The sequence below is a fragment of the Salvia hispanica genome, chromosome 3 (genome assembly GCF_023119035.1).
Source record: "Salvia hispanica cultivar TCC Black 2014 chromosome 3, UniMelb_Shisp_WGS_1.0, whole genome shotgun sequence".
Classification (NCBI taxonomy): domain Eukaryota; kingdom Viridiplantae; phylum Streptophyta; class Magnoliopsida; order Lamiales; family Lamiaceae; genus Salvia; species Salvia hispanica.
This window is the reverse complement of record NC_062967.1, coordinates 8,239,886-8,253,572: the sequence shown is the minus strand read 5'-3', so window position 1 is coordinate 8,253,572 and position 13,687 is coordinate 8,239,886. Positions and strand designations below refer to the sequence as shown.

Below are 13,687 nucleotides of genomic sequence, written 5' to 3'. Positions count from 1 at the left end.
TTTTTCTCAGCTTGATTAACAGAGAACTCAAGCTTCAAAATAAACACAAAAATCATTTCTCATTTTCTTCCCTTCTAATTTGCTATAATTCCAATTCCCCCCAAAAGTATTCTCATTTTCAAAATGCAGTCCCTTAATTCCCCCGCCGGCGTAGACCTCAATTCCTTAATCCGGAAGACGGGCACGACCCGGATCCGGACCCGCGCCCTCGCTGGGCCGGGTCACCGGCCCATCCAGTGCAAAGTCAATTTCACCACGAATCAGACCACCGGCAAAAGCTTCGGGTCGGGCCACACCAGCGTGACCCGATACGAGTGGCAGAGCGCGTGTTCAATACTCGCCGGCAAAGTTGAATCACAGCAGCAAAACACCGCCGACGACGCCGCCACGATCGAGCTCGTCCCCGTCGAGATGCAATCGACGCCGATTCGGAAGGCGCTCAGCATCGCTGATCTGTCGCCGTCGCCGATGCACGGCCAGGAGCTCCGCGTCGCGTACCAAGGCGTCCCCGGCGCGTACAGCGAAGCCGCCGCCGGGAAGGCGTACCCTGGCTGCGAAGCCATCCCCTGCGACCAATTCGAGGTGGCTTTCCAAACCGTGGAGCTCTGGATCGCCGATCGCGCCGTCCTGCCGGTGGAAAACTCCCTCGGCGGCTCGATCCACCGCAATTACGACCTCCTCCTCCGCCACCGCCTCCACATCGTCGGCGAGGTGCAGCTCCCCGTGCACCACTGCCTGCTCACGCTCCCCGGCGTGAGGAAGGAGTACCTCACGCGCGTGATCAGCCACCCGCAGGCGCTCGCCCAATGCGAGCACTCGCTCACCAAATTGGGGCTAAATGTGATCCGCGAGGCCGTCGACGACACCGCCGGCGCGGCGGAGTACATCGCGGCGAACAAACTCCTCGACACGGCGGCGATCGCTTCATCCAGGGCGGCGGAGCTCTACGGGATGCAGATCCTCGCGGACGGGATCCAGGACGACCACAGCAACGTCACGAGATTCGTGATGCTGGCGAGAGAGCCGATCATTCCGCGGATCGATCGGCCGTTCAAAACCAGCATCGTGTTCGCGCACGACGAGGGGACGAGCGTGCTGTTCAAGGTGCTCTCCGCCTTCGCCTTCCGCGGCATCAGCCTCACCAAGATCGAGTCGCGGCCGCACCGCCACCGCCCGATCCGCCTCGCCGACGACGCCAACGGCGGCGTGGCCAAGCACTTCGAGTACATCTTCTACGTCGATTTCGAGGCGTCCATGGCTGATGTGAGGGCGCAGAACGCACTCGCCGAGGTGCAGGAGTTCACCTCCTTCCTCAGAGTGCTCGGAAGCTACCCCATGGACATGACGCCGTGGTCGCCGTCGTCCTCCGCCGCCGTGGAATAGGACTTTCCCGTCCCCGTTTTTATTTGCTTGTTTTTACTGTTAGTTTTACCAAAATTACCAACATACCCTGAGAAAGAAGGCGTTTAGGCTCACATGGGTGGGTAAATATGTAATTTCGGCCCGTTTCATTAAATTACCAACATACCCTGAGAAAGAAGGTGTTTAGGCTCATATGGGTGGGTAAATATGTAATTTCGGCCCGTTTAATTAGTGTTATTAAATCAATTTGTGTAATGTCAATTACTCCCTACCAACCTCTTTTTTTGAGGGGTAGTTGAAGGGTGTTCTTGTAATATCTATTTTTTATTTTTTCTATCGATTTTAATATACTACAGTATATAGTGAAATTGAGTCGTTAGATAAGATACTAGTATCACACCCCGTGCGATGCACGGTCCAATTGATTTTCTATTTGATTAATTCAAAACTGTGAATTCACATATACCGAATGAGAAACAATATTATTATTTCAAGTTCTAAAATCACAAATTTATACACTTGCAATTTATTGTACCAATAAAAACTTATATAATTAAATAAGTTTATAAACTAAAAATTGCTCACAAATCACATGCTCCATCATTTAAATCACTTTTCGATCTATACTACTCCACAAAAGATCAATTCCTAACACATGTCAATAAAAATAATGTATAAATATACATTAGAAGATCAATGTACATGAAGAAAAGGAAAAAAAAATCACATAATTAAACTCGACACTTCAAAACATACGTCACTTCCACCATAAGGACCTGCAAGGAAAACAACATAAACACCATGATTGATGATCCACCATTAAGAGTAGCAGTATTAAAAGAAAAATCTCTTCATATTGAAGTATGAAAGAATACCTCGGTACCTCCATTATAACCCAACATTAACGACTATATAAATCCCAAAGTTTATAAATTAGTGGGTAAGTGGCAATGAATGTCATTAATGGGTAGTTAATCATGAAAAAAATGAAGAGTCATAGTATTAATATTTCATTTAGGTTACATAGATATTTAAATTTAATAATATAGTAAGCATATTAGAAAAATCTTTTTATATTATGAATGACATTCATGTAATCTTTTCGATACCATTGGTAATAGGAAAACAAAATCCCAAGGAATCCATAAAATGGAAAAATTGGATGTATGTTCAACGGATCACATCTAGTAAGAAAAAAATATTTTGTTTTGGTTTGCCCTGTCGTCACCTATGAAATAACGTATGGTATAACTTTAGGAATACTTTTTGCTTTTCTCTACGGATCTATTGTAGGAAAGGAATAATGTGGAACTTCGAGGTATCAATTATATCATTTATGAGAATGGTAAACCAATTCGAGGAATTTCTGATACAAATATTCAATTATTTCGGACTTGTTAGTATGGTGTTACAAAATCTTTTTGATATCAAATACAAAAAATGCGAACCCTAACCTTAAACTTAAACCTTTAAACCCGATTATTATATTATACACCTTTTTAGCATCGCTTAATCTTCTTTAAAAAATTTTCACTTTCTCCATTTATTTATCATAGGAACCTTATTATTGATCTCCCTCACTTATGACATGATTTTATTGTATGACAATTATGTTAATTTCCTCCAATTTATATCAAAATTGTATATAATACTCCTATATACTATAAATTGCATAAACGAAAAAAATCCTTCCTTCATTAATTAGTTCACCAAACCTCACATGAAAAATTCATGATAAAGTTGCTTGAACTCTTAACCCTTGGAACAAAAAAAAAATCCATAGTTAGTGATTTCATATAATTAGCAAACACAAGCAACACAAAACAACATACCATTTGGTCGTGAAAAACAAATTCTAAACTCACGACATTGGTCGTTTCTAGGAGCGGTAAAATCATAAACACGAACACAACAAATTTTGATAATCGAAGTAGCTGTGGAAAGTTGTAGATCATGAAAAAGGTGTGAAATTTTTGCATGGTAGCAACCTTTCTTCCCATGATAATAAAAAAAATATCAAATTTGAGTTGTATAAGACAAATAGGAATGTGTGATACTCATCCTAAATAACCAAATGTTATATTTATAGGCCAAAGAAATAACCATTAGGTTTTCGAAAACCCTTCACATCCTTTTGGCAAACGTTTGTAAAGAGTAGTAGTGTGCATTAAATTTTATAATAAATATGCACTCACGCCAATTTTCTAACGGGTGCTTGGTTATTTAAGATGAGTATTTGCATTAAAATGCACAGAATGATGAGAATTGATGTTTTTTAATTGATTTAAAAACCTTGGTGTTTAATTGGCATAACAAAGTTACGGGAATTTATTTTTTTAATTGCATTCGACGCCATACTACTTTGGCATTAGTCATTAGAATTGAAACTGCCGTATAAGATGTTAAATTTGTGTCTGAAATGATTATTTAAATTTTAAGTAATTACAATGGTATCCAAAACTTATAAATATTTAAAATTATGCCCAAAACTCGGCTTTTATATTAGTATAGATATAGATTAGTGAAATAATATATGATAAGTTAATTTCAAGAGGTAATATTACACATGTCATTTAGTTAAAACTTAAAATCAACACGGAAAACAAACGACCTTGTAAGAATTCATGAAGAAATGTAAAGTTGGCAAGTTATGATATTTTATATAATTTCATGTGAATTTTCCATTTTAAAAAAATAATTGTTATCATGTTTCCAACCCAGTGTGAATATGTATCATACATATGAAATTGCATAATCTATATACATACATGATACATGTATAGAGTAATAGTATTATTTTAGAAGGTTGATTTGTAGTAGTATATATTTTTATTGATTTAATTAGCGTGCAATTGCATGTTTTATTGTGCATTAGTACAAATTTATCATATTTATATATTATTACTATTATAAATATGTGTACAGTGTACTAGTACAAATTTTGATTGCTTATAAAATCTTTATTTATTTTTAATTAATGATGACAGCTTAGTAATTTAATGTGTTTGTCATGATATAAGGTTTGAAAAAAACTTTTATAAAAACCATAGATTCTTGAATTATTAAATTTTCTTAGTCCATTATGACATTGATATCTATAACAGTTTCTTATAGCTTTATGTCGTTTAACACTTCTCAATGTGTAAAATCAAATATTGTGCAGTCGTGTATAATTTTTAATTTCATAATATAAATGACTATGCGTCCAAACATCAATGATTATTTCGAAATTAGATTATTAAATTATACACGAGATTCACTAATATATATCAAATGACAAATAGTATTCGATTATAAAAAAAATCAATACAGATCCTCAAGTACACAAAATCTAATTGAATATATTAATTAATTATATAGATCCATACAATGATGGTTAAACAACAATTAAAATTATTTGATTAAACAACAATTAAGATAGTGATTAGATGCTAAATTAGTGTTTGAGTGAAGGGGCCCACCACAATAGATCTGGCATTATTGATAATTCAGCCTCCAGCCAATATATTTTGTTTTGCATTTTATTCATGGATTTGTATTTACTGTATACTATTGTTTTTATTGTGTTTTCTCTGTTTCATGAATATCATATTCGCACGATATCACCAATATAGCATTTCATGCATGTCAATATTTCATCCAATAAAATGCTACATAATCTTTTACTATTAATTCAAAATTGACTCATAAATATAATTATTTTTTACTAGATTACTAACCTTAATAATACTTAATTCATTTAAAGTAGAGAACCATATGCATCTCCGTAACCATAATGATTTTTGCAATAAATATAAAATTTACGGAAGCACACATTCAAAGCAAATTAATAGAATATCTTTATACCTTAGTTATTTCATTGCTTATTTCTTCAATGTGAAAAATTGCAAATTTATTTATAAAAATAGGAAATAATTATATGAATAATTTAGGCAAAGGGAGTTTGGTGAGGTTTATTTGTAGTAGTTGAAGAAAGGATTAGTCTTTGTTTGATGGTGGTTGAAATAAATGTTGCTTCACTCTTCTCATACATATTCAATGATCATTTCATATCTGGCCAAATCTGTTTTCAATTTTTTCATTTCTATTAATAATGAATGCTGCTTCCCTCTTCTCATACATATCAATGATCATTTCATATTTGGCCAAATCTATTTAATACTATTTCTATGTTTTCAATCCTTTCATTTCTATTAATGACTAGTATTTTGATTAATCAAGGACCCATCTGTACAAGAATAATTGCACACTATGGTTTGAATAATTTGTCATGACTAGGACATATTATCAAATTATTTATATATGTGGTAATGGTTTACAAAACTTAGATTAGAAGAACACGCGCATATGGCTTCATGTATGATAGGAGTATAAAATAGAGAACACGTGAAATAAATGATTTGACTTATATACATGTTATAAATAATTGACGAATGAGTGGAAGAAATAACATTGATTGGTTAGAATGTTAGAAAAAATTAAAAATGGGTGAGCGATCATACGACTCAAGAAAAACATACTGCTAGCACTAGCATTTATTGAAAGGTTGGTATATTGTAATATTAGATCAAATCAAATAATCAATAGTTAAGCAATTTAGAAACATAACTTGAAGGTGGGTATAGAATTTTATAGAAATTAATTTGAAAGATTTGCACCGTTTTCGTAATATATAAGCTTGTCAATTTTAATAAATACTCTAGAATTTATTTAAATATTAATGCAATTATGTAAGTAGTGTATCATTTATTTTAATACTATTACTAGTAGACCAAGTCATCTATATCTATCATGTTTGGTGTGTGGACGTGTGTTATGGCAATTCTTTTACTCTGTAAATACTAATTCTAGTTGATTTCCCGAATAAGGGTCAAAATAAGTATAAAAAAAATAGTAGGTAACCGGTTCAAATACTAATACCAAGAGGGGATGTGATCAATTGTTAATTTTCTAAAGTTGCTAACTTGATAACTCATCAATGCAGTGTATTAAAAATGTCAACACAATGATATTAAAATGTCAACACATAATTTTGTTGAACTTCAATATAATGTGTTGATATTATGTATTGACATTTTGATGTCATTGTATTGACATTTTTAATACAATGTATTGATGAGTTAGCATAGTTAGCAACTTAAATAGTTAGCAATATAGGTGATACATGGGGTGTGATTAATTGCTAACTTTTTAAGTTGTTAACTTGCTAACTCATCAACGCAGTGTATTAAAAATGTCAACACGATGACATTAAAATGTCAACACATAATTTTGTTGAACTTCAATATAATATGTTGATATTATGTGTTGACATTTTAATTTCACCGTGTTGACATTTTTAATACACAACATTGATGAGTTAGCAGAGTTAGCAATTTAACGCACCCCGGTTACACATATTTTATATTATATTGTCACATATAAAAGTGATACAAATATTGTATTGATTTTTTTGATAAAAGGCAAATATTGTATTGATAAATGAAAATTAAATTTGTTTGTTAATAATAAAGTCCAAAGCATAACCAACGGGTTGGGAAGGGACGATAAGCTCAATTTCGAGACTATTGGGCCTAATGCATTTTCTTAGTTTTATAAAAGGCCTAAAGGCCCAAATTCAGTGTTGGGCTTAGCTTAGAAATTACTGGGCCCAGTAAATTCCATTTTGTATAAATAGTCCAAAAACTGTACTTTTCTTGTTTATCCTAACTTATATTCCAATTTTTCTTGTCATTGGTATGTTAAAAATTGGATTACATATTTGGGCATAATTCAATCCGCAAAGAGATCCATTCAAAACAAAAGTTGGTATCATTCATGTTTAATTTCACAAAATGAAGTAACATGTCTACGAGGTGGTGTGATGTGTGATTATTCACGTGTGAGTTGTCATACATCGAAAATGAAAATGTAAAATGAAAAGAGATTAACTAAGATATCTAGTGACACATTCCCCGTGCTACCAATTTCTTTTAGAACGAAATGTTATTAAAATTTAGCCGATTCTCCTTCATGTATCAGGTGCACTTCAATAGATATCTTGTCTTAAAAAATCTAATATGACCATAGTCTTATCAATGTATTTTTAATATTTCATGCGCACTAGTGGAAATTTGATACACAAATTTTTTATACAAAATCTAAAGGTCATTGCATAGTGCTTGTTTTTTTCCTTGTCTTTTGTTAACTTAATTTATGTTAAAACTCATATCTATTTTTTAATAATGTGTTTAAATCAGGGGTTACGTATTAAAGTTGAGCATTATGGAATAATTGAATAATAAATATAATCAAATTAATCGTACCACTAATAGTTATACAACTCAAGTTCCAAGGCGACGAGCTATATATTTTAATCTTGCTTTAATTTGCATTAGATGTTTATTAATTTATCACAAATTCTTGAATGTTAGAAGCTGCCTAAAATGGGCAGGCAAACATTTGCAAGTCAATAATAAAAGTGCTAAATATATAAGAAATCGTCTAATTTTATACGTGTTGATTTTAAGATGAAAGAAACTTTAATATATTTACTTTATTATATAAAACATATTTTATGGAAAAGACTTGTCCGATCTCAATATCAAGTATTACCATTGAATTTTATTTATATTGCTCAAATCATTAAATCGAATGTTTTGATGAAGGGACTCGTCCATCGTAACTATATACTACTCCACTATTTTATTAAAAACCAATTCTTAACTTCAGATCGATATAGAGTAAATTATTGGAATATTTATTTTACACTTTGGTATACTTTGTTATAAATCAGTAAAGAGATTCAGTTACTTGGTTCGCGGATAAAAATTATTGTCACACAATCAAAATAATCTTCAAATGAATCATACACAATATAATTGTAAAGCAATATTCTTAGTGTTGGAATAAGGGGGAACAGACACATGTGTAGGGCAATGTTTTGCTTATCTTAAATATATATATATGTCTACACTTAGAAAATCAAGAAATTGAAAATTTTTAGGACAATTATGACATGCATTCATACAATATGATTTGCATTCATAAATTAAGATTTACATGCACAAAGTCCCATCGCCTAGCAATGATTAAAGATTTATTCTGTAATAAAACTATGAAGCCATGATAATGCTCACTTAAAAATATACTTTCATGAATTTCAATAATACAGTAATAATAAATTAATAGTCTTATTTAATGTTTAATAAAAGGTGATTTGACTTTAATAATAGGTAGTAGTATAATAGTGATAAAAAAAATTATAAGTGTATTAAATATTTAAATAATCACTAATAAATGAATCGATTTTTATTGGTAATTAAGAGTTACTACTATTAAGTGTGTGTTAATATTTGTAATTAATTAGATAAAAAAAAGAGAAATGAAAAGAATATTAATAATAATGAGAGTGATGGGAAACAGTTGTCAAAAATGTCGAGGAAAGGTTGACTAATTGTTGAAGCTGTCAACATTGATTTTTGGACTATGTTTATAACCTTTTTTCTGGACCACAAAGCTAAAGTTTTTATTCCAATCCCTTTATTTAAACGACTATTATATCACCACCTGTAATTCCATCAATTTTACTTTATTTTTGTCAAATTGTAAAAAAATGTAAATTTTCCCAAAATTAATTAAGTTCCACAACTTTAAAACTTGATTGTAAGAATCTTAAAGGTTAATATAGTATTATTGAGTCGCATACATTTAATGTGTTTGATAATGTGATTGAGTAAGCGTTAAATGTATTGTAAATTTATAAATATGCTGAATATGAAGACTTAAATGGATTATAAATTCACCCTATGTCAAAGCCACATCAAATAAGTACTAACAATTCAACATAATTCAAAGTCCACACGATGATTGCAAAATATTATTGAATTTCATGATTTTTTTTGACATTTTTTTATCTTTTTTTTTCAGTCACTTGCATATTATAATTACAAGGAGAATTCCAAATAATATCACAATGTTTGAATGTTATTTTTTGTAATGCCACAACCACTATCAATCTATTGATTACGATTCCAAAAAAATTCCGTTTCATGAATTCATTAGTAGGCATCGTCATACTATATCTTCGTGGTAGAGTGCAAAGTATTACCAATATTTTATTCCAATTCAACGGTGACAATATTATACATTCAATTTGTATTGCACGGCTTTCTATAATCTATTTTTAGATTTTTTTTTTTGTAACTTATTATATTTTCTTATTTTGTTCATTCAGTAAATCGAGAAAATATTCTCATTATCTTATTTTGTTAATTTAATCGAGTAATTATTGTGAAGTATGGTGGTTTTGGGCGCAGCGAGGAAGCTTCCCAAACAATTTTTTTCAACCAAAATTTGTTATATTTATAATATTTTTTCTTTAAATTTTATTACACTAATTTCTTGAATTTTATTTATTTCCTGTTCGGTTCAAACTTTTTTTCAATTGATTTTTACGAACTAATATTGCCACATATATAAAACGAAGTTATACCACATCAACACAACGACACATAAAAAAAATAAATGTTACTATTGCAATATTATATTGATGCGTTACGCCAATACTTAATTTTATTCGGTGGAATCATGTTGAGTTTCTCTTTCATTTACTACTACTATTTATGAATTATTTGAATTAGTATATATAACTATATATATATTAAACTAATTTATTTGAATTTAATTAAGACCAATATATATAATTAAATAAAAAATGTTTTCATATTAAAATGAAGTTTCCACCTTCAAAAAGAAATAAGAATGCAATCAGAATGCACGTCGGACTTTTACACGTGAATTTGTGAAAGATCGTGTTAAAATGAATTATTTATCATTTAAACGACTTTAGTGTAAAAGAGAAAAATATCGAACCATATATCAAAAGATATGAGATCACTATCAAATTAATTCGGGATAAGAAATGAGATTTCAACATGTCTATCTACACATTTTACATGTGAATTTGTGAAAGATCATATTGAAATGAATTATTTATCCTTTAAACGACTTTAATGTAAAAGAAAAAAATATCGAATCATATATCAAAAGATACGAGATCACTATCAAATTAATTCGGGATAAAAAATGAGATTTGAAGATATGTATCTACACATATGACATGTTTTTCACATCTCCAAGCAAGTAAAAGAACATAGTATTATTACACTCTCCACTTCCTTTCCCTATGTATTTATGCTAAGCATATGCTCCATTCACCTCTCCCAACAATAACCCCTCTTTCTCCCCTCTCTCTCTCTCTCTCTCAACAATGAAGAAGAAGATCCATTCACTTGCACTTCTCCTCATTCTTGTTTTCCTCGTCACCATATCTCACACTTCTTCAAGGAAGCTCTCATCAAACCAAGGTATTAAACCAATATAATTTTATGTGTATATATATACACATTTTTTTTTTAATTTCTTTTTCTTTGGTTGAAAATATTTGTATCTTTTCTGCAGAAATCAAGATCAATAAATCTGTTACAGGAAATGGAGAGACTGAATCTTTCCATGTAATTTTTCCTCTCCCCAAACCAATATTTGATTTTTTTAATTAAATGTAATATCTGATTTTATTTATTTTTGTGATAGAATCTGATGGGGATGGAGGAGTGTGGAAATGAAGATGAAGAGTGCTTAAACAGAAGGATTCTTGCAGATGCTCATCTTGATTACATCTACACCCAGAATCAGAAGAATTGAAAATATTCAACAAATTAATTAAAATAAAACAGTTATTTATGCTGGTTTTTATAGAGAGTTTAATCTTGAGATAATGTTTTTTATTTTCTCTGTCTTTATTGATCAGAAGTGAAAACTGGGCTCTCAGCTGGCAAATTTTCAGACATGTAAGTTATTTACTTCTTACTACTAGTATATATGTGTGTCGATTTCAGGAACTTTAATTTTCACTTATTTTATTAGTACTATTGTATGGGGAAGTTGAAGAAGATTGTAGTAGGTTAATTTTCTATATGCTCACAATCTTAATTGTTGCTCTTAAAATGTAAATTAGTATTGCCACTATATAAAAGAATATGCTTAAATTAGTGTGTAGAAAACTTACTTGAAATGCATCTATTTTCTAGAGCTTATATACATCAATCCTTCGGATAAACTATTTAATGTTTTACCATCTGGAAAGTTTGTAGGGCGCAGCCTACAATAACTTATGAACCAAATGAAATATTCGATTTTATCCCATCGTTCTAAAGTTTTATACAAAATATTCTAATTTCAGGGTAATTACAAAAGACTGCTTACACGTTTCAATTTTTGCTTAAAAATATCCCGTCAAAGAAAGGCTGAACCAAGTTGCCTTGAGAGTGTTTTCGCGTCTTCTTGAAGCTCCGGGGGGTATTTTGGGCAATTGACGGAAATTTTTAAGCCAAACTGAAAAATCGAAAACTTTTTTGAAATCGTCCTAAAATTGGAACGTTATAGTCAAACGATGAGAGAAAATCGGGCAGAATTCTTTTTCCAAAATGACAAAACATGCACTGATTTGAATGGGCAACAGATTGCCTAACATTCTGAACCAAAGCTGAATATGGAAAAAGATGATGCAAATTCTTTATCAAATACTCCTAAAGTTTCGAGATTTATGTGTGCTCCACATTTCATTTCACTTTTCAACTATGGAATACTGTTTTGTTTAGGAAGAATTGCACATATTAAAATTGTTAGTAATATACAGAATGAATTTTGTTAACAATTATACTACTTACTACTCCATATAATTTCCTAACCTTTTAAGCTTATCAGAAAAATAGTAGGAGTACATTTTTATTTAACTAAAACGTTTGAAATATGTAATCAGTAACATTTCTGTGTTTTGGATAGATTGAGCTTTTTTTTAAGAAAAAAAAAGCATCGAATAACTATCGCTACAAAATTAGGTAAACGCAGGGGGTACTTACACCCGACATTACGTGTACCTGTACCCAAAATTCCACAAAACTCCCACCCACACCCAACATTGCGTGTACTCGCATCCGAAATTCCGATTACCTGGTGCAAATACCCATTGAGTATCGAATTGGGTTGGGTATTACCCAATACTAGATTCCAAATTGATGGGCCTAGAAATAATTGTTACTCCATATAGTACTACCAAGTTTGTTGTGTTATACGTTGAACAAGTTGTATTGGGGCCAATAGGTTCGGAAACGGCCCAAAATGAATCATTTTCAGCCATACAAAGGGGGAATGGCCCATTATATTTGAATGCTTATATTTAAGGTATATAATTTACACCTACTATATTGTATCCAACTCAAATTAGAAATTCATTATCCATTTATTGCAAAATTTTACAAATAATTAAGAAAATTCACGTATTTGTCTGTGAGTCTTATATTGAATATTATACCAATACTCACATGGATCTTAATCTTAAAGAACGAACTTAATTTAATTTTCGAGATTTATTTAATAATATATCAATTCATAGAGCTTTCAAGATTTACTAATGCTCGGAATATGAATACTATATCCGTTCCCGATTAATTGTCACTCTTTGACCGTGAAACGAGTTTTAAGAAATGTAAAGAAAAGTTAGTTGAAAAAGTTATTGGAATGTGAGACCCACTTTTTTATATTGGTTTTAAAATAAAATGTGAGTGAAGTGGATTAGTGGAACATGAGACCTACTTACCATTTATGGTAAAAGAAGTGTGACAATTATTGAGGGGCGGCCCGAAATGAAAAGGAGTGACAATTAATCGGGGACGGAGGGAGTAATTAATTAGGATACAGTTAAGGCTTGTTTCGTAGCATGTATAGAAAAAGTCGAGATAAGAACCAAAAAAAGTCGAGATAAGAACCAAATTAAATAGGGGAGGTGCTTGAGCTCTAAAATTTGAAACCATCGAAAAAAGTTGATTTTGCGTAATCATAACAACGAATGAAATTATATACACCATGCCAAAAATCAACACCATAACTGAACGGCGACTAATATCCACACCATGACAAAATAATTGAACAACCGCCACTAATCAATTAAAGACAAGATTAAAAGAAAAGTCATACCAGAATTGTCGTTTTTGTACGTAATAGACGCGTGCTTGATATTTCTAGCATTGATTTCGTTTCTCAATTGCACGCGTGATTCATTGTTGCCACGTGCTTTCTACCACTTCTGGACGCACTAGAGTTAAACCCCCTAGTGTTGTTATCATTGCATTTTAGACTAAGCGTCGCCTACTTTTTCCCATCATGGCCTTCTCCCTCTTTTTGTTTCCGGCCAGACATCGCCTCCCTTTTTGTACGCCACCCCATTCCTCTATCTTTCTCCTTTGCCTTTTACTATAGCAATAGAAATAATCGAGAGTGCGTGTGA

At 32.1% G+C, this 13,687-nt stretch overlaps 2 protein-coding genes across 2 annotated transcripts; both read left to right on the top strand.

Annotated features, from left to right (window-relative positions):
* Positions 1-1,720, top strand: LOC125215577 (arogenate dehydratase 1-like). The gene has a single exon (XM_048117031.1). It carries the CDS (start codon positions 124-126, stop codon positions 1,381-1,383), a length of 1,260 nt encoding a protein of 419 aa, XP_047972988.1. The 5' UTR covers positions 1-123; the 3' UTR covers positions 1,384-1,720.
* An 8,781-nt stretch (positions 1,721-10,501) lies between these two features.
* On the top strand, positions 10,502-11,243 carry LOC125212151 (putative phytosulfokines 6). Its single transcript, XM_048112233.1, has 3 exons — positions 10,502-10,709; positions 10,804-10,856; positions 10,936-11,243. The coding sequence occupies exons 1-3, from the start codon at positions 10,613-10,615 to the stop codon at positions 11,044-11,046; spliced, it is 261 nt and encodes an 86-aa protein (XP_047968190.1). The 5' UTR covers positions 10,502-10,612; the 3' UTR covers positions 11,047-11,243.
* The last annotated feature ends 2,444 nt before the right edge of the window (positions 11,244-13,687 follow it).